This window comes from Rhinolophus sinicus, chromosome 16 (genome assembly GCF_057876585.1).
Source record: "Rhinolophus sinicus isolate RSI-liver-muscle chromosome 16, RSI-T2T, whole genome shotgun sequence".
In the NCBI taxonomy this organism is placed as follows: Eukaryota; Metazoa; Chordata; class Mammalia; order Chiroptera; family Rhinolophidae; genus Rhinolophus; species Rhinolophus sinicus.
The window spans coordinates 24,508,161-24,534,583 of NC_142516.1; the positions used below are offsets into that span (position 1 = coordinate 24,508,161).

General features: G+C 35.8%; 1 protein-coding gene across 3 annotated transcripts in view; it reads right to left on the bottom strand.

The window, feature by feature from the left end:
* SLC44A1 (solute carrier family 44 member 1) overlaps window positions 1-26,423 on the bottom strand; it is a 177,762-nt gene that overhangs the window by 52,181 nt on the left and 99,158 nt on the right. For all 3 annotated transcript variants that reach the window (XM_074330783.2, XM_074330782.2, XM_074330784.2), the window contains exons 5-12: window positions 24,025-24,115; window positions 17,237-17,406; window positions 15,212-15,301; window positions 10,664-10,803; window positions 9,292-9,478; window positions 8,322-8,487; window positions 7,404-7,560; window positions 6,603-6,686 (exon numbers count right to left, since the gene is read on the bottom strand). In XM_074330783.2, the coding sequence (XP_074186884.2) occupies window positions 6,603-6,686; window positions 7,404-7,560; window positions 8,322-8,487; window positions 9,292-9,478; window positions 10,664-10,803; window positions 15,212-15,301; window positions 17,237-17,406; window positions 24,025-24,115 (1,085 nt within the window). The remainder of the gene's footprint in view (window positions 1-6,602; window positions 6,687-7,403; window positions 7,561-8,321; window positions 8,488-9,291; window positions 9,479-10,663; window positions 10,804-15,211; window positions 15,302-17,236; window positions 17,407-24,024; window positions 24,116-26,423) is intronic.

Sequence of the window (26,423 nt, forward strand, 5' to 3'; positions counted from 1 at the left end):
TTTGAAGCTGAGGGGGAGGGAAGCTAACAGCACGGAAGTCAGATCACAGAGAAACCAGGTATTTGCACTTGGTGATGATATTTACGTCATTAGGAACTGGACAGATTTCTGGACTTTTCAATTACAGAAGCTAATAAATTGCTAAGAATCTCTCCCCCTCCTTCCTTCATCACTCTCTCTTTCTTAGGCCAGACTGAGCTGGCTTTCTGTCCTTTGTTGTACCGAGTCCCAGGTGACACACTTTCATTTAATTATACCTTGTTCTGCTGCTCAATGTCCTCTCTGACCCACCAGGCACAGACTCGGATTGTGCTTGTCCTTTTTCATATTACATTTTAGAATAGCATGACATTTTTCTGGAGATGTGAATAAGTACTATAATATCAACTATGTCTGAGTCTTAGAAAAGTATATGGACTTTGTGGCTAAAACTTTTGGCCCTGAGTAATTTTTGGTTTTAAGTGTGGACTTAAGAATTATTATTGGTGGGTCCAAAATGTTAAAGTTACTGGAAAACTGCTGGACACAAAGGGCTTACTTTATATTGTGTTGTCTATAAAACTTTAAATACTGAGCTTGGGAGAGATAGTCTTTAAAGGATGAATGTTCCAATTGTAGGCCTGTTAGTTATTAGGAACCTGGTATGGAGACGAGGTGTGAGTCATCAAAAATTTAATTTGCCATTACATGATCAAATTTATTGATTTAAAATACAGAGCATTTCAGGGCCAAGAAAAGAGCACTGTTCTGAGAAGATCACTACTCGAGGTTCATAACCTTTTTTCAGTAACAGAGCAGTAGGAACTTGTGGTTCCTTCTGAGAAACATAGAATGATTTTAATAGATGAAATTCTATCACACAAATTGTAATTAATTATCAGAATATATTACTACATTAAGTTTTCAGGTATTTTTATCTCAAAAGCTAACATATACGACATTAAGTTTTTCTATTGGCATTCATTTCCTGCTTGTTCTCTTCTATTGATATCTTGCCAGGGTTTATCATTTTAAAAATAGTAGCTTTTATATTTAGGTCTTTAATCCATTTTGAGTTAACTTTGGTATACGGTGACAGCAGTCTAGTTTCATTCTTTTGCATGTGGCTTTCCAATTTTGCCAGCACCATTTATTGAAAGGGCTTTCTTTTCTCCATTGCATGTTTTTGGCTCCTTTGTTGAAAATTACTTGCCCATATATTTGTGGGTTTATTTCTGGGTTCTCAAATCTCTTCCATTGGTCTGTGTGTCTTTCTGCCAACACCATGCTGTTTTGATTGCTGTCACTTTGTAGTATAATTTGAAGTCAGAGAATGTGATACCTCTGACCTTGTTCTTGTTTCTCAGGATTGCTTTGGCTATTCAGGTTCTTTTGTGATCCCATATAAATCTGACAATAAATTGCACAGAAGAAAGTATAGGTACTAAAGTTATGGAACTTGGGTTTAGAGAGGATTTTATGAATTTGACCTCAAAGGCAAGGGAAATAAAAGCAAAATAAATGAATGGGACTATATCAAACTAAAAAGCATCTGTACAGCAAAAGAAACCATCAACTAAACAAAGATGCCTCAACCGAATGGGAGGAGATACTTGCAAGTAACACCTCCAATAAGGGGCTAATATCCAAAATACGTAAAGAACTCATATAACTCAACAGCAAAAAAACAAATAATGCAATTTAAAAAATGGGCAGAGGACCTAACAGACACTTCTCCCAAGAAGACAAATGGCCAACAGATATATATGCTCAACTTCATTAGTTATTAGGGAAATGTAAATCAAAACCACAATGAGATACCACCTCATACCTGTTAGAAAGGCTATTATCAACAAGACAAGTAAAAACAAGTGTTGGAGAGGCTGTGGAGAAAAAGGGACCCTCATACACTGCTGGTGGAAATACAAACTGGCACAGCCAGTTTACAAAACTCATAGAGAGACAACTATGGAAAACAGTATAGAGGTTCTTTGAAAAATTAAAAATAGAATTACCATATGACCCAGCAATCCCTCTTCTGAGGATCTAACCCAAAAATCTGAAAACATTTATCCATAAAGATATATGCTATATATATGTACCCCTATGTTTTTTGCTGCATTATTCCAAGACATGGAAACAACAAAAGTTTCCTTTGATAGATGATTGGATAAAGATGTGGTACATATATACAATGGCATATTACTCATCCATAAGAAAAGATGAAATACTGCCATTTGCAACAACATGGATGGATCTTGAGATCATCATGCTAAGTGAAATAAATCAGAAAGAAAAAGTGGAGAACCATATGACTTCACTCATATGTGGGATATAAAACTAAAAGCAACAAACAAACAAGACAAACAAAAACTCATAGAGAGATAACAGTTTAGTGGTTACCAGAGGGTAAGGAGGGCGGAGGGTGGTAGAAGAGGGTAAAGGAAGTCAAATATATGGTGACGGAAGGAGAATTGACTTTGGGTGGTGAACACACAATGCAATATATAGATAAAGTATTATAGAATTGTACAGTTGAAACCTATATAATTTTACTAACCAATGTCACCCCAATTAAATAAAAAAAGATATTAGGCACCAAAGAGTTAACTACCTAACAGCAGTGGCCCACATTTCTTCATCTTCTACAAAGCTCTTTTTGAAACATTCCACAAAATGCCTCAATGACATCAAAATAAACCATACTATTGATCTTGTGTAATAGTAACTCTGCCCTAGATGCATCTATTTTCAATAAACCGTAACTAGTTCCCAGTTCTCATCAGTTCCCTATGTACAAAACATTTAACAATTTTTCTAGAGCAGGGGTTGTCAAACTACTGCTTGTGGGCCAAATCTCTCCTGCTGTCTACTTTGCAAATAAAGTTTTATTGAAACATAGCCATCTTCATTTGTTTACATATTGTTTATGGCTGTTTTTGTGCTACAATGGCAGAACTGAACTACTGTGACAGAGACTATATGGCCCATAAAGCCAAAATATTTACTACCACTATTCTAAGACATGCTCAAGAGACTAATGAACCAGTTACAACGGTCTCTCGGTATCTGTGGGAGATTGGCTCCAAAATGCCTGATGATACCAAAATCCAAGGATGCTCAAGTCCCAAACATGAAATGGTGCAGCATTTGCATATAACCTACACACCTCCTCCCGTATACTTTAAATCATCTCTAGATTACTTATAATACCTAATACAATTAAATGCTATGTAAATACCACGTTTCCCCAAAAATAAGACCTAGCTGGACCATCAACTCTAATGCGTCTTTTGGAGCAAAAATTAATATAAGACCTGGTATAATATAATACAATACAATACAATACAATACAATACAATACAATACAATACTGGGTCTCCCAGTATAATATAATATAACATAATATTATACAATATTATATTATATAATACAATACAGGGTTTTATATAAGATAAGATAAGATAAGATAAGATAAGATAAGATAAGATAAGATAAGATAATACTGGGTCTTATATTAATTTTTGCTCCAAAAGACGCATTAGAGCTGATGGTCCGGCTAGGTCTTATTTTCGGGGAAGCATGGTAGTTGTTTTACTGCACTGTTTAGGGAATCATGAGAAGAAAAAAAGTCTGTACATGTTCAGTACAGACGCAACCATCATAGGCCTTACTACATAGTACACATCAGCAACGAAGTACCATCCCCCCACCTCAATATTTTCCATCCGTGGTTGGTTAATTATGAAATGTGGAACCTGCAGATACAGAATACTGGGACACACAGGGCCAACCGTATTTAACAGCAGGTTTTCAGAGGAAAATACCCTACCATATTAACTACATATACATTGGTTATGAGGGGCTTCCTAAAGCATAAAAAGCATTATACTGTCTAGAATCAAGGATATTGGATAACACACTTAAGTCAATTACAGACTGTCTTAAATCCCACCCCCTCAATAAAGAGAGACAACTCTCTTAACTGTGCCCTTTCTACCATTTGCAGTTTGAACATGACTTTCCTTGAAAGAGGAGACAGAAGAGAGGGTCCACACACTCCATCTCTCTCCTCTTATCATCAGGCCAGCTGACTGTAGGAGTAGGTGCAGCACTTCCTAACTAAATTATAAAAGCTTTTTTGTTGCCCTCATTAGTTTTCAGAAGTGTCAGTTTATTTGAGAACTGTTGTAATTCCTCCTCTGCTGCTTCTTTCTTCTTCCCCCCACCCTGCCCCACTCATCCCATCCCATCTACTTTTACAGCAGAAGCCTATTTATCTGTAGACATAGAAGGAGGCAGAAATTATTTCTTTTCTCTACTCCCCAGTTCCAGGGTAGGATTGGCTCAGAGAAATTTAGCTTTCTTGGCAATATTCCTACAGATCTGTGCAACTCCTTTGTATTTAACCTAACTGAGAACAGTAAGTGGATATTTTATAAGCTTTCTCCCACTCCCAGGGCAGTTAGATGAGCTGCATGTGATACACCAAGGTCAAGATGACCTCTTCAGGAAGAAAAACGTGCTGCAGATCACAGCAGGTCAATAAAATTTCTCTCCGATTCTATACTTCCTAGTCTAAAAGGATTCACGCTAAGGTTCTCAAGAAATTCTGAGGCCTTTGCAGCTTTCCCTATTAACTGCTCTCCGAGCTTTCTGCAGACTACTTAGTTGAGATTTTTAGAGCCCCCTCACCTTCTTCTCAGATAGCCTTCCTGATCTTGCGCTAAACTGCCCACAGAAAGGTATCACTGATTAACATTTTGCTCGTGCCCAACTTCTGCTCAGGCAGGACATAGGCTGGAGACTGTTCAATTCCCAGAGCAAAATAAAAGATGATCACCATCCAGGAATCTTTCTAAAAGGATGCCTATTAGCCCAAGTGGTCACCGATAGCATTTTTGTGTGACAGGATTCAGTGAAAAAGTAGTGATCATGTGGAAGAACTATGTTAGGGCAGAGGGTCACCATCAGGTAACACAGGCAGGCCTGCTTGGGCACCTGTCCCACAGCACAGCTTCCACACGTTCACACCTTCTTTCCTTTCTTTACTTAAGGACCTAGAAATTCTCTTAAAGTTGAAAATATTACATGTAACTCAATAAGGGCAAACTAGACAGTAATGGTAGGAAAAGGGGAATAGGATATGTGCAACTCTGTGTGTGGATCAGTATATATTAAATAAGGGAAAAGGCAATTAAAATGATCCCTTTCTTATTTTGAGGGAGGGATGGAGGGGACACAAAGTCAAACTTATGCCACAGATTTCATTCAGTTTGGTCCTAAGGTTTTAGACTTTTTAAGAGTCATCAGGATTAAACCTATGTTGCAAATCTTAAATCGATTGCCTTTAAAATCATCCCTTGTCTTAGTTTATAGCATGATACATGAAAATGTGAGATGCTTGCATATTCTCTGAAATAAACTACACTTCAGTTTTCTTTATATTGCACAAAACACGTATGTATTTATACAAAAGGCAGTGTGTTATCAGGGCAAGAGCTAGGCAAACTTAGATTTGAAAACTTTCTCCACCTCTAGATTATGTGATCTGCCTGGATGGAGATGCCAGTCTCAATTTTCTCATCTATAAAACAGAGGAGATGAGCTTTCCTTACAGAGTTGCGGAGAGAAAGTGATAATGTACATAAAGTGCTTAGTATAGTATCAGGTAGTACGTGCTCAAAGAATATGCTCTACAACTCCCACTCATGCTAAGTAGAGAAAAGCTTTTTAACCTTAAGAGCTTATCAGCCAGAGAGCAGATACCCTCCAGTGTTACGTGTACTATCTCCAAATAGAGCTAAGGTAAACCATGGCCCGAGTAATCCAACGCCCAAGAGAAACAGATTCCTGCTTTAACAATCTCTCTACCTAAAGTGAATTCTGCCTGTTAGATATATAGTCACCTTCACGTCACATGAAGATAAGCATCCACAGAAACAAAGGGCAGTTCACAGTTCACTCTGTTTATTGGCAAAACTCTAATACCTGTGCTGCCATACTAAATGGCTCATTTTAAAAATCGAAAGCTCTTTTTTGAAGACAGCTGTGTTTCCTATGCTGTGTGGCAATGGTGCATGGGTTGGGATTGGGGACTTCATCCTTTGCTGCAAAACGACTGGCCTACCACTCCACTTCCCTATCGACATGCTCCTTTACTATTTATTATCTTCTAAATCCGTTAAAGCAGTGGCAACAAACTAGTGGCCCAGAGAACTGACATTGTGTGGCCTAACCACTTGTTTGCTCTGGCTCAACTCCAAGTTATTTTTTAAGGAAGAATTAAAGAACTATGGGTTAGGGTAGACAGCTTCTTAGGGAAAATCAAAGATGAAAGGATGTGAACTACGGGAGAAGAGAGAAATGTCTTTCCTAAGAGAGGACTCCTAATGATAGTTTATCCATGCATTACAATTGATTAATAGTGAACCTCGGTAAAAACATGTCACTTTTAGAAATAATAGTATGATTGAAATAGGTATACTTGATCAAGGTACAACGTACAACAGCATGAGAAAAACATTAACATCTTTAATTAATCGCAATCATTTTATCTTGGAAGAAGAAATAACAAACCTATCTTTGAAATGAATGTTAGATTTATTTTAAAAATATTTTACCTGATTTAAATAATTTAGGCACTTTTCAAGACACCAGAGGCAACAAATGCAAGATTTCAACACACATCGAGCACAGGCATTTTCCTGGAAAGAAGGAAAAGTTGAAATAATTAAAAAAACAAAGAATCAAACCATCATAAAGGATACTCTAAATATTAGAAAAATAAGTAAAAATTAAAAAAATCACAACCTACGCTTCAAAGCTTCCACACCCTCTCTTTTTCCCTCAAAATGTAATGGCTAGATTATTTTTAATCAGTTGAACATTTATTTAGTACCTATTATACATACGATACAGTGAGGTATATAAGACCAGCAAGGAACTTACAACCTAGTAGGAAAGAAAAAAATGCTAAACATAAAGAAGGTTAGAATCAGAATATGATATGGATACTGATGCTAGGAGAGTGGAAAACAGAGAGAGACAACATCATTTGGGAGGTGGGAGGAATGGAGGAAGTTTCTAGGAAGAGGCGGCATTTGAGCTAAGTTATATTGAAATGCATGTTATTTCCACAGTCAAGGACAGGGAAGTGGTTCTAAGGAGGAAGGTGTGTGAACTGACACAGAGGAAGAGAAGCACAGGACACTTTTGGAAACCAGTGATGAGATGGATTTTGCCAGAGCATATGGAGAGCAAGAGTGGGGGACAAGGTGGGAAGAACTGGATTCCACTTTGCTGGGACTTCGAAGAAAACATTCGCAACTTTTTACTTAAAACCTCATTGGGTGCTCTACTACATACAGAACTGAAGTCTGGAATGTGCCCACGGAAAGTCCAGAAAAGCATTTTCCCCTTACCTTTCCTTTCAGCTGGCTGTGAATGTACATAAGGATCATTCGTGGAATTTTGACTAACGTGATGATGAAAGATCCTTTTGCCACAGTACCCAGGTGATAACGAATCAGGCGATTCACGGATGCCAAAATAGGTGTAAATGGCAAATTCCTTTTATCCCTATTTGTAAAATAACCAAAAAGACAATGAAAACAAAGGCTAGACTAGGATGGAAACACAGGAATGGTTTAGAGTCCAATGCAGTAAAAAATTGGTTCATTTTTCTTATTCAGAGCTTTATGACAAAATGGCAAAGTAATATAGCACAACAAATATAAATGCTACAGGTGTACCATATAAAATTAATGTTTCATTTCTCTATGGTAGTTTCATGGAGTTCTTATGCTCTAATATTTTAAGTTAAATAAAACTGTGCTTTGAAAGCTCTTATTAGTAAATACTTATGGAGTTAATTGTATAGTCAAAATATTAAATTTAAAAAGATGTTCAGTCTAGATCTGGTATTTCATTATAATAGAAAACTAAAAGGCCCACAGCTTATATTCAGCTCTGAAGTTAGGAAAGGGAGTCACACAACTGTTCTGATCCAAATTAAAAACGCTTGTTGTCCTTTGATGGGCTTTTATATAAAGCAAAAGTACACAAGGCCCTACTACAAGATATTCTTCCGCTAAATATAATTTATGTTATACCATGGCCTGCCATTTTGATTAATTTTTGAGAAAGTTTTAAAAAAGTGTAAAGAATAAAATAACGACCTCTCATTTTTCTACCTTCCAGAATGATCAACTATAACATTTTATGATACTCACTTCCAATTACTTTTTAAAGAAATGAAACTCTTCGAAGCCTCAGTTCCATTCCCTCCTGGCACAATCACTTAGATGATCTTAAGTTTCCTGACAAGTATAAATTCTCACCTAGTAAAATAGTATGTGACCACAGCTCCCGCCACTGTCATCTGCTGACAGGCTAGGATGAATTCGCTGATCCAAATCAGGCCCACCACGTGGTACCACCACATGTACTGCAGAGGCCCAGACACTCTGAACTCCACAAAGCCTTGCTCATTCTGAACAGCACTGCCTAGGAAAAAAAAAAATCAAAGAAAAGAAGAAGCACATAAAGTGTAAACCAAAAAATATGGCTATTAAATTCAAGAGATTAATCTCATTTCCAACAATAACTTACCACATTATCAGTTATTTAGTTTAGGCATGAATTTTCAAATACTTCAATTTTCTTTTCGGAGCTATTACTTGGCCAATAATTATAGACCTAAATTACTAGCAAAGTACAGAAATTCATATTGTATTCAATTGGTGAATGTGTACCGAAGGGCCAGAGAAGTTACATACACATTCACTACCCTTACACCACTCCTCACAATGAATTCCATTTAGGTATAACCTTTGATATTAAGTATGGCTACAAGCAAATCTCAGAGTCTATAAACTATCATCACTAGGCGCTCTAGCTAGATTCAGGTCATTTGCAAACTAGAAAATCCCAAGGAAGCAAGCTGATCTTTAGCTGTAACCGGGATTTGAGGCAACGCCAAAGTGGCACTCCATTCATTAGTTCATCACAGGTTGGATCCAAATGTCTACGTCAGCATCTGAGTCAATATAGCAGCTTACTTCAAATCCACAACCATCCCAAAACTAGGGTGCAATTTCAGGTTTTATCTGGTATACACCCACTTTGCTAGTACGATCTAAAAATCATGACTGGAAAACGAGTCATTGAAGAGCCATAACTGCTACTAGTTCTGATGGCTGTTAGACTATAGTCAATAAATATCTGAAGAATTAAATCTCTTTGATATTTTAAATATTTTAATGCAAATCAGATGCAGTACTAAGAGAAAGAAGCAAAATATCTTCTTACCAGTAGTGCCAAGAAAAAGAAGAGTCATGATCCAGTAAGCCCAAAACAGGACAAGAGCAAAGAAAGTCCAAAAGGGTTGGAAGACTAGCAGTGGCAAGTGGATGAAGACCTTGCCAGCCACATGGAACAAGGCGATAGTGAGAGCAACACGCTTGCGCATAACCAACATTATCAGGAACAAGATAACCTGTGCGGAGAGAATGCAGGGAAAGGATCCGGTTACTGTTTTAAGTAGTGAAAATAGAAACTGAACAATGGCGGATATTTTTAATGTAACCCTTCATTCTAAATCATGGAAGTTTCATACTCTGAATCCAATAATACTTTATCAGTCTGCTATCCCTCTTGTAGCACTTATTTTCAATTGCATATTGAAAATGTCCTTTAAAGCTAAATAAAGAGGTTTCTCAATTTATTAATAAATCCTAGAATTATTTTACTTTTCCTTTCTCCGCTCCTTAGGAGTCAAAATGTGGTGTTTGTCAGTCAGGATGAGACACTTAATTTACTAGACTAGATACATGCTTGTCATTCTGAAAAGTAGGCGAGAGGACCACATGCCACGACCGTACCGCTTCTCCCTGGAGGCCAAGAGCTCCTAAGTACAGCATCCATTGGAGATTTACCCTTTTTCGCCAGCCCCCCACCCTCCTGCTCTGACACCTGGTACAGAAAATTGTGTTTAAAAGATGATTAATAAATATTTGCACAATAATAACAAACAAATATCTTTTGGCACCAGTGGTTTTATGGTGGCTTTATTTGTTTTGCTTCTAATGCAACAATAAAAAGCTTGGGATTATACCTAGAAGTGGACTGAGATGTTTTTTCCTTTTTTCAGAGAGGAGAAGATGAGCCAAAGATATGAGTATAGATTATTTTACCACATGTTAATTCGTAATTTGACTATATAGTGTGGGTAGGCAGTGAAGCTCACCTATATGTTTGAAATACTGTTAAAAGTTTGAAAGAAAAAAATGAGAAACTAATTAGTAAACAAATAAATGATATGAAGTGACTTTTTTCTTAACATACTTTTCTATAGTAAAGAGAACTACTTTTTAAAAAGTAAATAGATTACATTATGCCTGTAAGAGTATATATGCTTACTAGTAAATGATAATGTAAATATTCTAGGTGAAAATCTTCTCAAAAAGCAGGTATTGCAGAATAAAACGTTGCATCAAATAGCACTCATCAATTAGGACAACCTTCTGAAGACTTTGTAGTGTGTCATATTTTGTGGGACAGATTTTTATCTAACGGAGATCAAGGTTAGGCATGCAATAGCTAGAGGTGAGTTTCTACTCCATTAATGATCTCCTGTAAATAAAAACATAGACCTGAAAGATACACCTAAACCTATACTCACTGTGAACACTGTAGCTGAAATAGCATAGATGAGGAGGGCCCGAAGATTGTCTTCAGCTATCTGCAGCTGCTCAGGGAGGACTGTTTCTTTGGGAGACTTTCTTTGCTTTGCATACAGCCACCACAGTACACCTGTGCCACCTGGAGACAAAAGAACAATTGTTTTTGCAACAATTACCACACACAAAAAAACCGTGTAACACAAATCCCCCATTTTCTGGACCTTTCCTATGCATCGCTGTGGGACTAATGCAGTAGCAATCCATTTGGCTGGGAGGCGGGTGGCTATAACATTTTGCCAGCATAAGAGGAGCTCCAATTACGCACTATCTTCTTCCACATTAGACACTTACAAATCTTCTTCCAGTGTATCAAATAAACTGTCTTCAACTGTGCTTATTGACTCTGAAACTAAGAGAGAACCAGAAAAGACATATACCCCTGAGAGGAATGGGTCACAAAGAGAGCTTCAGCGCCTGTAGGGAAGCCTGTAGGAAGCAAGTAGGGGTCTTCAGAATCAGCAGTGAAGCCGAGGAAGGCAAAGATCTTCTCTGCTGTACTCATAAGTCACCCCTGAGCCAACACAGTTATGCCGTTGATGAAATATTTGTACAACAACTATATGATAATCAAAAGAGTAGTTTCCACCAAAGGAAGGAACAAAGACAGGAAATCTTTCATCAGTAGTAGGTGCTAGGGATGGAGTTTTTTATCTCTATTACTTGTTCAAAGATTGCAAGACCTAGACTTAAGACAGAGGCAAACCTACCTCCAGGTAAGAAAGCTGCATCAGATACCTGCATTCGATCCATTCAGTAAATATTTTAAGTGCCTAATAGCATCTCCTGCTCAAGGTATCAGGGATAGAGCAATGAACAAAACACCATCCCTACCCTTACCCCTCATGGAGCTTATACAGTAATGGGGAAACAAAAAAATAAAGAAAAAAGTAAACACATAGTATATTAAGTCTAAGAAAAAAGTCATCTGGTAAGAGGGATAGAAAGTGCTGGTGTTGGGAAAGCACTGCAATTTTATATAAGATGCATAAGCCAGGCCTCACTGGTGAGATGACCTGGAGCAAGAAAATCAGAGACAGAGGAGAGAGCAATCTATGAAACTATCTAAGGAAAGAGTGTTCCAGGCAAGAGGTTAAGTTCTAAGATGCTGAAGTAAGATCATGCCTGACGAAAGAGATAGGGGGATGCAATAAGCAGGGGCAATGGTGGTAAGAGATGTGGGTAGCGAGGTAGGTGGGGACCAGATCATACTGGAGGGCCTTGTAGGCCACAGTAATGAAATGGAAGATTCAGAGTAGAGGGTGTGTTGGGGGGGCTGGGGGTTGGGGTGGACAAGATAAATGCCTGGGAAATAAGAAACTGAGCTAAGATCTATGCAAATCAACCTGACCTCCATGTTCACTCAAGTAAAGAGTGAATGAGTCAAAGGGAAATTTTATACCCTTACCTTTTGGCAGATACTGAATTTTTCTTCTACTGAAGATGCGTAAACAAGCCAAAACAACCATATGTCTATGAAAAATATTTCAGAGCAAGGGAAATACTCCTATTTCGAAATCTTGAAGGTACAAGAATATTATTTAAGACACTGTTTAATAGCCTCAATAAAAATGGAAGAAGATACTTTCTCTACACACAGGAATAAAAAGTTATGAGAGAAAGGGTCAGGTGCAAGGGAAACAGAATGAGATAACGATGACATCAAAGAGGACGTTGGTCACAACAGCCACAGGAAATACCATTTATCGAACATTTAAATTTGTGCCAGGAACTGTGCAATAGATGTAGTCACATGTAATCACCACAATACTATTAAGTGAACATGATTAGCTCTACTTCACAAATGATAAAATTGACATTTTGGAAAGTTAAGTAGCATGCCAAATATCACACACCTAGTAAATGGCAGAGCTGGGATTCCAACCTACACTTATTATAAAAACTATCTATCTGTTACGAACTAAATGTTTGTGTCTCCCAAAACTCATACGTTGAAACCTAATTCCCAATGTGATGGTATTTGGAGGTGGGGCCTTTGGGAAATGATCAGGTCATAAGAGTGGAGCCCTTATGAATGGGATTAGTGTCCATATAAAGGAGACTCCGGAGAGCTCCTTTTGCCAGACAGAGCCAAAAAACAGGAAGCGGGCCCTACCGGACACTAAATCTGCTGGTGCCTTGATCTGGAACTTCCTAGCCTCCAGAACTATGGAAATAAATATTTGTTGCTCATAAGGCACCTAGTCTAAGACACTGTTATAACAGCCCAAACTGACTAAGAAATCCTCTAGATACGAAGGCTACAAGCTAAAATGAAAAGAAAGATGGTTGAGAGAAGGAAGAATAACAAATAAGATGAAACTGGAAAAAGAAAATTAGGTAGTCAAGTACAGAACTGACAGTGAAGAGAACTGAATCAATGATATGGAAGATAAACTTGAGTTCTTGACTGTAAAGAATATGACCAAAAAATTAAAATGATACTTTAGAAGATGAAAGCAGAATGAACAATGATTGTAAGAAGAAAACAATTGGGACAGAAGCAATAATCAAATACAGAAATGTAGAAAAATTTTCAGAGTTGGAAAAGATCCTCCTCAAAGAGATCACAGGCAGACTTAGTTAAGATTCAGAACTAGACAAAAATTGTAAATTACTATAAGGATAAGTTAAAAATTATATAAACATCTAGGTAAGTGAGGCAGGTTACGGGCAAAGGAACAAAATTTGTACTGGTCTCCAAGTTCTTTCTGAAATAAAGTAAAGACACAAGGGAACATGTTGTATAGTCCCTAAAGAATTTTATACGCAGCAAATTCAATATTCACATAGGGAGGCAAAGACAATCTCAGCTAATCAAGAGTAGAGAATATATACAACCCTCAAATCCTTCATGAATAAGTTACTTGATCCAGATTCCAGTGAAAACAAAGGTGAACTAAAATCAAGAACTCAAGAATGAGGTTCTGTGAAAACAGGACCAGTAGTTCTCACTAACACTAAGATAGGAAAACTTAAATATAATTATGAAACGTTTCAAGGTAAAGGTAAGCAAAATTATTTTTAAAAGACAGCATATCAAATAATATTTTAACTTAAATAATAAACTGAATACAAAAACTCAGATATTTAACAAGGGCTAAAAAGAGAGAGTGAGGCAGAAAGGAGTAGGAGTGGAAAGGAAGAAAAGTTCATTTAAATTTAAAAGAGGTAGGGGAAAACTGTACATGTACCATTTCATTTCAACCTCTAATAATTACAGAATTCTAAAGAATATTTTCTGAAAATGTACAAGTTACCAACTGCAGAAATAAAAATAAAGTGTATACCATCCAAAGTAAGGGTGAAAATAACCAAAGAAAACATAGTTGATAAAGCAAAGATACGGAAAACAAAATTAGAAAGCATAAATTTAAGGAAAACATAAAAAAAGATGACATCTGTAAGATCAAACATACTATTTAGTATTATAATGTAATGGGGGCAAATTCCCCTACTAAAAGACTTGCATATTGGGTTAAAAAAAATTTATTATATATTTCTCTCTCTCTCTCTCTCTCTCTCTCTCTCTGTCTGTCTCTCTCTGTCTCTCTCCATCTCTCTCTCTCTCTCTCTTTCACACACACATACACACACACACACACACACACACACACACACACACCGGAAAAAGGTCTGGATTTCAAATGCTAACAGTGGTGAACTGAGAACGGGGTAAATATAACTATTAAATTTTTAAAGGCAAAAGTAAATATTCTTCTTTAAAGAGAATATGTAGCATGTGAAAACAAAACTTTTATTTTCTTTTTTATATTTCTATTTTTTTTACCATGGAAGTAGTTATAGCTAACTACCATATTTAAGTGTCACATTTATAACTTGGAGGGGGAAATTATTTGTTTTTTAAAAAAGACAATAAACACAGAAAGTCCAGAAAGTTTCATTATAAACAGTAAAACAAAATAGAAGGTCAGTAGACAGAAAAATGAGTAATAAAATTTTAAACACACACACACACACACACACACACACACACACACACACATTATCCTGCTAAGAACACTTTTCAACCAGAAAAAACTTTGACACCTTAAAATGGCAGATTCAGGCCTTTAAAAAGTACAAGATAAAAAGAAAAGGTCCCTTCACTTGCTGGGCAGAGAACACTGAAAGGATCAGGTGAAAATTAAACAGCCAGAAGCAGGACAGAGCCTCAATTGCTGTCTTTTCTCTTGGGTTCTTCCCCCAAAACTAATAACTGACAAAAGTATGTTAGCTCCTTTAAAAAAAAAAAAAAAAATCTCCACTTGCTTTTATTCCAAATGCTGGTGACCTTGACATTTTATTTAATTTAGTGATCTCATAGTGAACTAACTTTAATATAATCCACTTACCAGTCTTTTTACAGTTTAATTGACAAGCAGAAAATTACTTAAAATAATCAAAGTAGTCCTGAGTTGAGGGAGTGTCAAAAGCAATCTTTAATTCTCAATTTTAATTACTGAGAAACAAAGAAATAAGCAGCTTACCAAGTGAACCCAGTATGACCAGAATTGTTACGATCCACACAAGTATTCTTGATATATACCTAATTATCACCATCAAAATCATGGACAGAACTGCAGGGAAGATAGAGAACATGTAGAATATTATTTGAAAACATTGGAAAATACAAAGAAAGATTCTTTCAATTGTTTTCTCTTAGGGAAATAATTTGATGCTACTGACAAGTTCATGACCCCAATTTAGGTAAGAAAGGAAACTGGTTGCTTTTGCACTTTGACTTTGGTACTTGTGCCACGAGACTAGCATCACTTGAAACCAAAGGAACCTAACTGCGGGTTTATGACAGAAAAGAATACATGCAAATGCACATGGTGACTCAAAAACAGCGCAGAACTGTTGTGGATTCACCACAGGAAGGCATCACATTCACATGCAAACACACGTGCCAACACACCAAGTGTAGAGAATGACATGTCATGTTGGTGACCAGAAAAATTATCACACGTAAGCAGAGATCAGTTAAATTAGGTGCTATACTTCCCTGACTAATCTATGCATTTCAGGACCAACTTCTTTCATGGTTGGCCAAGAAGCCAGAAGGTATTTTATCTTTTTCTGGTTGTTTCTCCTCTAAAATTCCAAGAGATGATTTGACCGTAAGGAACATTATTCTGAAGCCTACTGAGGACAAAATTCCTCTGACCTCATTTCTCAACTGGGCTCAAGGGCCCTGATTGAGAAGCTCTTCAAAAAGGAGCAAAACTTAATTTGAGTTATTTAGCCAACTCTTCTTCCCATCCCCAGCTAAATTGTAACAGGCTAAAATCTCGAGTGAAAAATCTCAAAAAAGAAAGTGGGAGAATTTAACCCTTGAAAGGGGAAAATTTGTTTCTGAAAGGATAATTTATTCATCTTTATCCAAGGCCCACTTCTCAAACAAATGCACAAAGATCTTAAGACTCAAAAGAGAACCATTCTAATAAAAACAATGGAATTTCAATGGCTTAACAAATTATTATCACTATTTTTAATGTTTAGTGTGGTTTTTTTTCTTGGTAAAGTATTCAACTATGTTAGAAATCAAATAATTTTTATATAAAGCTAGGCTAACAGTCAAATTTCTTTGGGCCGTTTGCAAAGCCAAATAAATGGTTGAGATCTGTGACTAGGTTACATTAAACTACTCACTTTTGCAATAAATGTACAGGAACCAAAAAACAGATGGGAGTGTTTCAAATATCACAGAAATTGCTTTTCATATGGACAGCATTATTTCAATTGAATCAAGCACTACCTGAGCAAAAAGAAAATACTCTCTAATGACAAGGTGGAAATACAGCTCATATTCTCAATGACTATAATTGTTGTTAGCAGGCATAAATACCCATTTCACTTATATAATGAAATGGCTGGTGCCTACCACAGTTTACTTCTCCCAACTAAAAAGGTCTGTACATTCTGATACGGCCACATATAGTTGTAGGCTCAAAGAGGGAGCTTACATCGTGAAAATAAGAGTTTTATTTGATGACATTATCTACTTATTGACCAGAAAACTCAATGGCTAACAAGTGGAGATTTACTAATTTTTCCAGCAATACAATGATATTATGAACTGTTGCAATGAAAAAAAAAATTATGTATTTCAAAACTAACCTATCAGAAATCTATGTTCTTTGATGGAAATATATAAGAAACTCTGTGGCCTCTTTTTATAAGTAAATAGCCAAAGATTAGATTCATAACTAAAAACAAAGGGGTATTGATTCCTTAAAAGAAGCCTCCTCCTATATAATGTTAAAGGTGATTATAGACTTAGTAATCAAAGTTTGGGAAAATACCAGTTTTCTCCAAAGAGAGAAAAAGAAAAGAAATGAGTTTCAGATGTATATATATTTATAACTATATATAATCTGAAAAAATTATTTTGTCTATGGGAAGTAAAACAGTTTACAAGTATCCCCAGTTGTGTTCATAGTTTGGTTAAAAGACAAAACAGTCTTCTACTGCAGTATGATGCCATAGCTAATAATGAGAAAAACAATTACCTAGTGATAACAAGCAAAGTCCCAATATAATTTCTTTGCTGGTCATTACTCCACTAATCAGCCTGTGTAAGACACTATTGTCACTGACAAAGGTGATCAGGGCCTCTGCAAACTTGGCATAGCAGGAAATGTTCACAGGAGCACAGCGATGGAAGAATGGAATAGGTGCACTGGTGACACAAGAAAAAAAAAATCAGAAAAAAAATTACTCCTACTTAATACAAATGCCACATCAAACACAGAAATGAAAGGTGAGTATGACTGCAATACACTCCACCCTCCACACGTCATAGGGGAGCTAAGAGCTGTGAGCTTAATGCTATGAAGATGACTGCCATGGATATTGATGCAAATCTTACCACGAACCTTATCAAAGAGGGTGGAGTGCATATTCCAACAGAAGACATTACCCTCCCCTTCTGAAAAGAAACACACACACATATACACACACATACAAAACTACCAAAAGCAACACCAAACACTTAAACTCCTTAGCCTACACATCTATCAATCAATGGACAGATGACAAACTTACAAACATATACTTCATTGAACTGAAAATGAATTTTTGCCATAAGCTACTTAAAAAACAAAAACAAAAACAATGCGCTTTTGCTTGAAATATGCCACCATTAATAGAATGTTTCCTGTATCAGAACAACATATAAAACCTTAGATTTAAAAAGGTGTTTGGACACAAGCTTAATAACTCATATAAATTAAGTCATTCCAAGACATCAACAGACAGCATAATATGCAGCTATTTAAAACAATAACCATGATTACTAACATATGGAAATACTTATGATTTAATAGTATAAGGGAAAAAACCAAAAATTTATATCTAATGGGATGACTGCATCCCGGTACAAAAGATATACACAGAAGAATGAGAACAGAAAAAATATAAACAAATGAAAAAATCTCTGATTTGGTAGGGTCATGGGATTCTGAGCTATCTACTTTCTTTTTATATGTTGTTATTATGAGATTATTTGTGTCCAAAAAAGAGGCAATCTGTTACATCAGGCTTATATGATATAGATGGCAGCTTTTATTTGTGAAGGAACATAGCTATGTGTGAACTGTGACATAAATAAGATTTGTTATTAACATGGTTCTGCTTTAGCTTCGAGAGGATGGTATACAGCTAATCAATGAGATTTTAAACAAAGCTCTATGAACATACCCTCAGTTCTGAGTCGTTTGGATTCAATGAGAGCCTGTACCTGTGTCAATGCACGAATACACACTTACGTGTGCATTAAGTTAAACTTTAGTCATTGCTAACATAATCCCACATCTTCAGAATTATTTGTAGGACTATCAGTCACAGTTCTAATGTAACATTTTTGACTGGAAGGATATAAGTATGTTCTTATTCCTTTTTTTATTATTATTAGTTTCAGGTGCACAAAACAATGTAATAGTTAGACATTTACCATTTATATCCCTCACACTGTGGGGGGATATAAACCCCCTCCCCCCATCCACTATCCCTCTGACTTCACACACAGTCATTATATTTCCACTGTCTCTATTCCTCATGCTGTACCCCGCTTCTTGTATATGTTCTTATTCTTGGTTGGCATGGTACTTTGGTCAAATTAGTGGCTAAGATGATAGAGTTGAGCATCAAATTCCAAGGTTTCTAATCTCAACAAAGCAACTGTCTATGACCTCAAGCAACACACTATCTTTGTTTCCTTCCTCCAAAAACATTAAGAATATAAGTGAAGTATGTATTGTTTTTCCTTAAATGATGGTAAATGAGCACCACTGGGAGAAAGACAAGCAACATCTTCCATGTTGTTAAACTTCAGTTAATGATATAATAAACTTTCACTAATGATATGAAAAGATATTAAATTACAGAATACTTTTAAGTGAAATGGATTTAATGACAATTACAGGAAATAATCAAATAGGATTAACTGTAAATTCCTAAGTCAATGGAGGCTGATTTGGGAAAGAAACCTTTAAACTGGTAACTTTGTTGGGACCTACAACAAAGGTTTTTGTTGTTGTTGTTGTTGTTTTGTGTTGTTTGTTTGTTTTGATGCTGTCTAGATACTGTCCTTACCAGGTTAACGTCCCTGGTTTAAGGACTTCTAACCGTATTTTTAATCCTGGTTTTCTATTCTTCAAAACTGAAGTCCTCTCTGGTCCACGATTATGTACATCTTCACTTGCTTTACTTATTACCCTGTTATCTCCGATGTAGTCTCTGTTTTAACTCACTTGCTTCCAACCTTAAACATAAAATATATCCATCTTAAGGATACTGATGTCTTTTTCTTATTTTTAATATCCCCCAGTTTTCTTGGGCCTGCTCTCCCGTTTCCCGTTTCCTGTCAGATGGTGAACTTATCCTTTGTCCAGAAGTGGCTCCTCCTACAGCTCTCATATCATAACAGATGTCAATGTATTTTTATACTCTAAGAGCAATACACATCATTTCTAAAAGAGAGTGGAGCCTGTGATACAGAAAACTGGACTTGGGTTCAAAAGCCTGGGGTAATTCTCCTAACATTACACAGCGACATGTCACTCCATCTCAATTTCTCCATCTGTTTGTTAGTTGAAAGAGGAGTAAGTTTTCTGTCTTTCCAGATATTACTAACAATAATAACAAATATGCCCACCCATAAATCAATGATTCTAAATTAATAGGAACAGCATGCCCAGCATCCTTAGTATTTTTCCGCTTTTTAGACTTTTAATGAGAACAGCTGATTTGAAAAGGGGACGATTTTACTCTTAAAATTCTAATCCTTCATTTTTCAAAGAGGAAATACTGAGTAATATCTGCCCTGAACTTACCCTTTCAAGACATTTTTATACTGTATGTAAACATGTGGCCAATTAGAAAGAGTATTTTTATATGTATCCTTCAAAGAACTGAAGCAAAATAACAACAGTCCCTTACCTTATAATTCGATCTGCGTCAGTTAAAGAAAAACGCTGGCAGCTCTAAATTTGAAGGTTATAAATTTAGCACACACAAGCTGATTAACTACATTGTCTAGCTGATGGTCAAAATCTTCTCTTACTGGTATGCAAATAGAAGGCAAATAAAAGAGAAGATACTATTTGGACACAGTAGTAAAAAATTAAATCAAATACTTAGCTTTAACATAAAAAGCACTAGTTTCCCTTATATGTCATTTTTTTCTCAACTCTTCCCCAAATAAAAAGAATTCGACCAGCCATGAGTTTTAAGTACCTGAATTATTTTCTTATTAAAAAAAAATCTAATCATGGCATTGATGTGGTTTATCTTATAGGTTACTGCTTAAATCCTATGTAATATAATGAATTTAAGATGAGTTAGCTGATTTCATATACCTCTCAGAAAACAGTAATTCTGAGAACCTAGTATATGAGATCATTTCTATTTTCGTATCTAACCTACATGATATACTCTGTGCTTCTTAATTAAGAGGACAAACCTAAAGAATTACATTTCTAGTAAGGTTGACTACTTTCTGAAGCCCACAAAATACTGAATCTTTAAGAAATCGACATAGTCCCATTAGGAACTGTTGCTGTTTCACATTATTGAAACATTCATCAACAAGAACAGGATGAATTTATAATGAGTCTCTTAAAGATGTTTTTTAAAAATTAGCCACTCATAGGAAAATTGTATCTTACCGTGGCAAACATACTATCCATTTGTCTTTCGGTCTAGACTATCACAATTAATGAGCTCCCTCAAACTATGGTGACAAACAATGTCTAAGCTTTCTTATCCATACGTCTTCATATGAGAAGAAAGGAGTTTGCATCTCACACAATTATTTTAAAACTTCATGTTATAAAACAAAAACTAAGTCAAAGGGCAGACAACAGATTAGTGGATACCAGAGGGAAAGGGTTGTGGAGGGAGGGAGAGAGATACAGGTAAAGGGGGTCAATTAAATGGTGAGACTTTTGATGGTGAGTATAATGCAGTATATACAGATGCTGCATTATATGGTTGCACACCTGAAACTTATATAACTTAATAATTGGCTTGTAAGCCAATGTTACCTCAATTAAAAAAAACTTTCAGGTTATTAATAAGCAATTACACATGATTTCTATTAAAAGTTTTATTTGAGAAACAAACAATAGGGGTTTCTGACAATATATAGCACAGAAAAGGCAGGAAATAAGTCAAGAAACTAATTGCAATATGCAGTGGTTTTCACGTTTCATTTTTTTCTTCTTTCATTCCTGTACTCTTATTTTTATACAAATTGTGATATAGACATTACAAGATCTTAATTCAAATTCTGACATCCAACAATTAGTTGTGTGGCCTTGAATAACTCATTTAACCTCTCTTATCTTCTATTTCCTTATCTATAAATTGGGACAATACCCTTACAGGCTTTTTTGAGGGTTAAATGAGATAATACATATGAGAAGCTTAATGTGGTGGCTGGTACACAGTAGGTGATTTATAAATGTTAATTTATCTTTAATCCTTGATTTAAAAAATATAAATAAGCAATATTTTTTTCTTGGCTATTACTTTCTCATTCCCGTATTGTGTCATTATGTTATTAATTCCCCAACACCCAGTATGCTTTCTGGCCTCCAAAAGTACCAAAATAAATGTTTGATGAGTAACCTGAATTTATGTAATCAGTTTCTACTATTGCAACTTTTCTCTAGCCCTATTCTAAACGTTTAAGTATACGGGCTACCTAGTCTCCCTATTGCTACCATGCTTAGCACGTCATCAAGAAAGAGGTATGAATTTGGGTAAAATATGGCCCTTTTTAGGCATCTGATTTTAAAATCCAAAAGCTCTTAGGAATGGTAACCATTTGGCAATTATGTGCTAGTGTTTTATTACAAATTAGTTTACAATTGCTATTCTCTAAAATAGACACTACCTTTGGCTGCAGAAGGTGCCTGGGTGTGGAACAACGTAGTGTCCCAAGGTCTTTATTAAAACAACTTTATTCTGTTTTCTGATCCTTTCACTTTGCTTGACGAATACTAAATGATGATATTTACAAGGTCCTAATTTATCTTCCTTCCATCAACCATTTCTTCTTCTTTACTTTCCAACAGGTTGAGTTCAGACAAAAGAGATAAGATACTTAGACTGTGAGGTACTAAAATAAGTAAAACATGACGATCTTTAAATAAAATATAAACATAGTATATGCTGTCAGTTTTCTGATGGTATAGATTCATCATTGCATCTTGGATTCCTGACACGTTAGTGGATGACCCTGTTAGAAGCCAAGTCCGTCCATCTCTAAAATCCAAGCCCCTAATCCTATGCTTTGTCTTCTGGCGAATGCCCTTAGGATGCTACATGTGAGGTAGAGGTGGGTGGTGGGGCTGGTGGTGCATGTGTCCGAGACTGGATCACCCAAGATAACCAGAAACAGGTCCTCAATGTGGTAGAATCAGAGCTCAGAGGCGGAGGAAGATTTTCAGTGTGAGCCGCCCCCTACCCCGGCCCCAACCCCCGTGTCATACAACAGTAAAGCAACCTTTCTCATACCTAGGCTTTTTGGTTATCCTTTTATAATGTTTATGCCCTAAAATAGTGACTCTGTACTCTAAGCGCGCATTTAAAACAAACTTTAGCAGTTGAATAATAAGAGGACCGAGCTCCTTGTTTTTACATTGATAAATTTTCTCCAGTGACTCTATTCAAAGGACCTCCTTTTTTTACTGTCATAGCCTTTCTAATAGTTTCAATTTTCATGAATGGAGTCCCCTAAACTATTGGTCTAAGCCTGTAATTTGTAGGTCCCTCTTATTTAGTATTTTTTTAAATGGTCCCCTTATTTTATGTTCAAAGACTTTAAATTTTAACACCAATAGCAACTTGACAAGACTAAAAGCTGAATCAATTTAACTGATATATTCTTTGTCCACTTTTCAACAGAAAATCTCAAATTCAAGTTAATAAAGCACAGGTTACTTGTGCAATAAGCAATCCATAAGGAAGTAGACAGGAGTCTCAGAATTTTAACCAATAGCTTGCTGTAATATGCTGATGAGATACAATAAAAGTGGTGTTAATTCAGTATTCCTGGAGAAGTTGACACATGTCATATATGGTTAGTGATACACACAAAGGTTCTCAAGATCAGACATGCTCCAAATCCTACACACCTAATTCTGAGGCTCTATTCTACAGAGTTTGAAAATTTATTTTCTTTCTTAAAAATCTATTTGTAATTTTAAAATTTGCTTTACTTATAACTACTGTGAGATTTTTTTTTCCTCATCCTTATTTCCATTACACAGAGTAGGCACTTAATACATGTTTGCTGAATAAGATCTTGGCTATAGCAAACAGTCTATTACAGAGAATGTACCTAAAGGATATAGCCTGAAAGAAACTACGGAAAATAATGACTGGTATAGTTTTTAAATTTGCAAATTAAAAAATAACTCCCGTAAGTATTACTAGGATCAACTTCAAAGAATCTTTGAAGACTGTGAGACTTGGCTTTTAAGTTTATTGTAGATTTCATAATCATTCAGCTGTTTTGTATACTTTAAAAATTATGGCATTAAAAGAAAGTAAGCCCCCAAAAGAAATTTAAAATACATGATAATGAGAAAAATTGTTTGCCCGTGTGTGTTTTTTAAGATATACATTACATGCTATCACTTCTATTACTACTTTTTGAATCTTGATGTAAAAGTATTGGGCCTGGCCAACTGGTATCATCAAGCGACTCTTTTCTCAGAGTAACATACACAGTTTAAAGTCTACCAATAAAAACAAAAGTCACACGTTAACAAAATACAATAAAATTTACCTCGCTGGAACTGGCAGTTTGGGGCAAAGACCAGAAGCTTTCGATGTAGTATATTCAGAAGGCTTTAGGTTGTAGCTACATAGTGCTGAGCCTGTTGAAAGAAAAGCTGTATGTTAGCTAGCAAGCAGAGTCTGAATAAATCGTCTTATTAATTCACTTATGTCAATTATATATATAATTTTTTTAAAAGAATGACCTTTAATTGTAACTGACTGAACTTAATCCAGGAATGTCTCCAAACCAAAGAAAAGAAACATGATGAAATTCTCTATCGAAGAAACCAAGAGTTTTTGCCAGTGAGTTTTTGCCAGTGCTTGTGAGGATGAGGCCAAGGGCAGAGACCTTTCTCACCCCTTCTCCCGCCGCGCTGGGAACTCTTAGAAAGCTACTGGTGGGGTGAGCCTCTCCTCTCACCCCATATGTGTTATTTATAGCATTGACTAAAACTCTAAGGCAGGTACTATAAACCCACTTTACAGAGGAAGAAATAGAAGCTAAGAGATAAGGTAAATATTAATAATTTGCCCCAAGTGACACTAAGTAGCAGAGGTGGGATTGAACGCTTGATCTCTTTGATTACAAAACCCATAATCAACAGCACATGTTGCCTCTCTTTTCTGTGCTTTCCGTTACTAAATATTTAAAAGTATTGCATGGAGCACATGTGCATTCAGATACTACATGACTTTTTTTTTAATTCAAAAGGCAGGACATGCTAACTATAAAGAAACTGAACAAATTGATAACACTGATAAATTGATAGAAGGGTTCTCAGTTTTCAGATAGTTTAAAACAGCTTAAATTCAATCCTAGATTAGTAATGCAATCATCTATTTCTCCCATTGGTAAACAATATACAAAATTCAGTTGAGTATAGTTCATCAAATTCTTGGTAAATCTTACTTTACTGACCTGTTAAGTTTTATAATATAGAACTAAAATACTGTAAGGTTCGTTGTACAATAGACAGTGTTAACTGAGGAGATCTAGGATGTAGCCTAGTTTTGCTGAGGACCTACAGCATTATATCACGCAAATTGTTTATATTTATTTCATTAATTGATGTTCCTAACAGATTATTAATTTTATTATTAAATACAAATAGACTAGCTTTGCATTTGTATTATAGCAATCATGGACTTCTACAATGAACCACCACGGAAAAAGTTTAAAATATCATGTGAAATAAAAGTGGCAGATTTTAACGCTGAAATAATTATGGAAACATCATGTGAAGATGTGAGAAGAAACTAGAGGGGAATACAGGAAAAAGATTTGTTGGGCCAACAAAACTGGGGGTGATTTTATTTCATTTATTTCTTGTCCTATCAATCAAAGAAAATTTTAGAAAGCCACAAACCTGCATTTAATTCAGTAATGCTGCCCTCAAACCAGCAACCAACATGCCAAGTGTTTAAATATGTGGGCTGTAATAGCATACTTACATAAATACGTGTAGCACCTAAAGGTAATTCAAGTTGACAATGTAAAATATTTTTAAAGAGATACCCGAAAGTTACACAACCCTGCTCAAATCTCTTCATCTTCTTAAGACAGACTCAATAAGAAACTGAGTTTTCGAAATTATTTTTGATTATTCTTTTCAACATTTTAATGGCTTACTTTAAGTTAAACAAAATATTAAATATCTAACTCTTCTCAAATTAGTCTTTCCTGCGTGAAGATAATACCACTTAATTCCATTTATAACAATTTTAGAGAAAACATGACAGCAATGGCAAACAAACATTTTAGACTAATCCCTGAAATAGCTGGGAGTCCTATTATAGAATTGTGCATGAAAAAATAGCAACTGTGCCAATAACTGGAGAGCACCCAATGTGATCATCAACTTCCTGATCTGAATTGTCAACTTATTTCTTTCAGAGTCTAAGATGGAATCAATTTGCACAATAAAACAGGCCCTAACTAAGGCACTTTGTGTCGGTAATGTCAAACATACGGCTCCAGCTGAATTCAGTGAACATAATCTCCATCCCCACCCTTTTTTCATTTAGAAAAAGGAGGTCAGCAGGTGCAACAGAGTTCAATTTTATAAATACTTTCCCAGGATAATGCTCAATGAAAGGATAATAGCCTTATCTCTGATGGTATTCTGGGACACAGGCCAGTACTAAATAGATCCTGTATTAAATAGATTAAAGGGAAAAGATCTTTACAATGTGTTTGTAGTAACAATCATAAGAAACTTTATATTGCTTCCTGCCCAGAGGGTTGATGGACAGAGAAGCCTCAAGGAAGAACATTAAGACAACCAGTAATGGCAAACATTTTACAGTTGTGTTTCTTTTCATGTTTATTAGCTAACGCAATTTCAGTGAACATTTTTAAGGTAGTATCTGTCTTACTTTTTTAATAGGGGAAAGTATAAACAATAC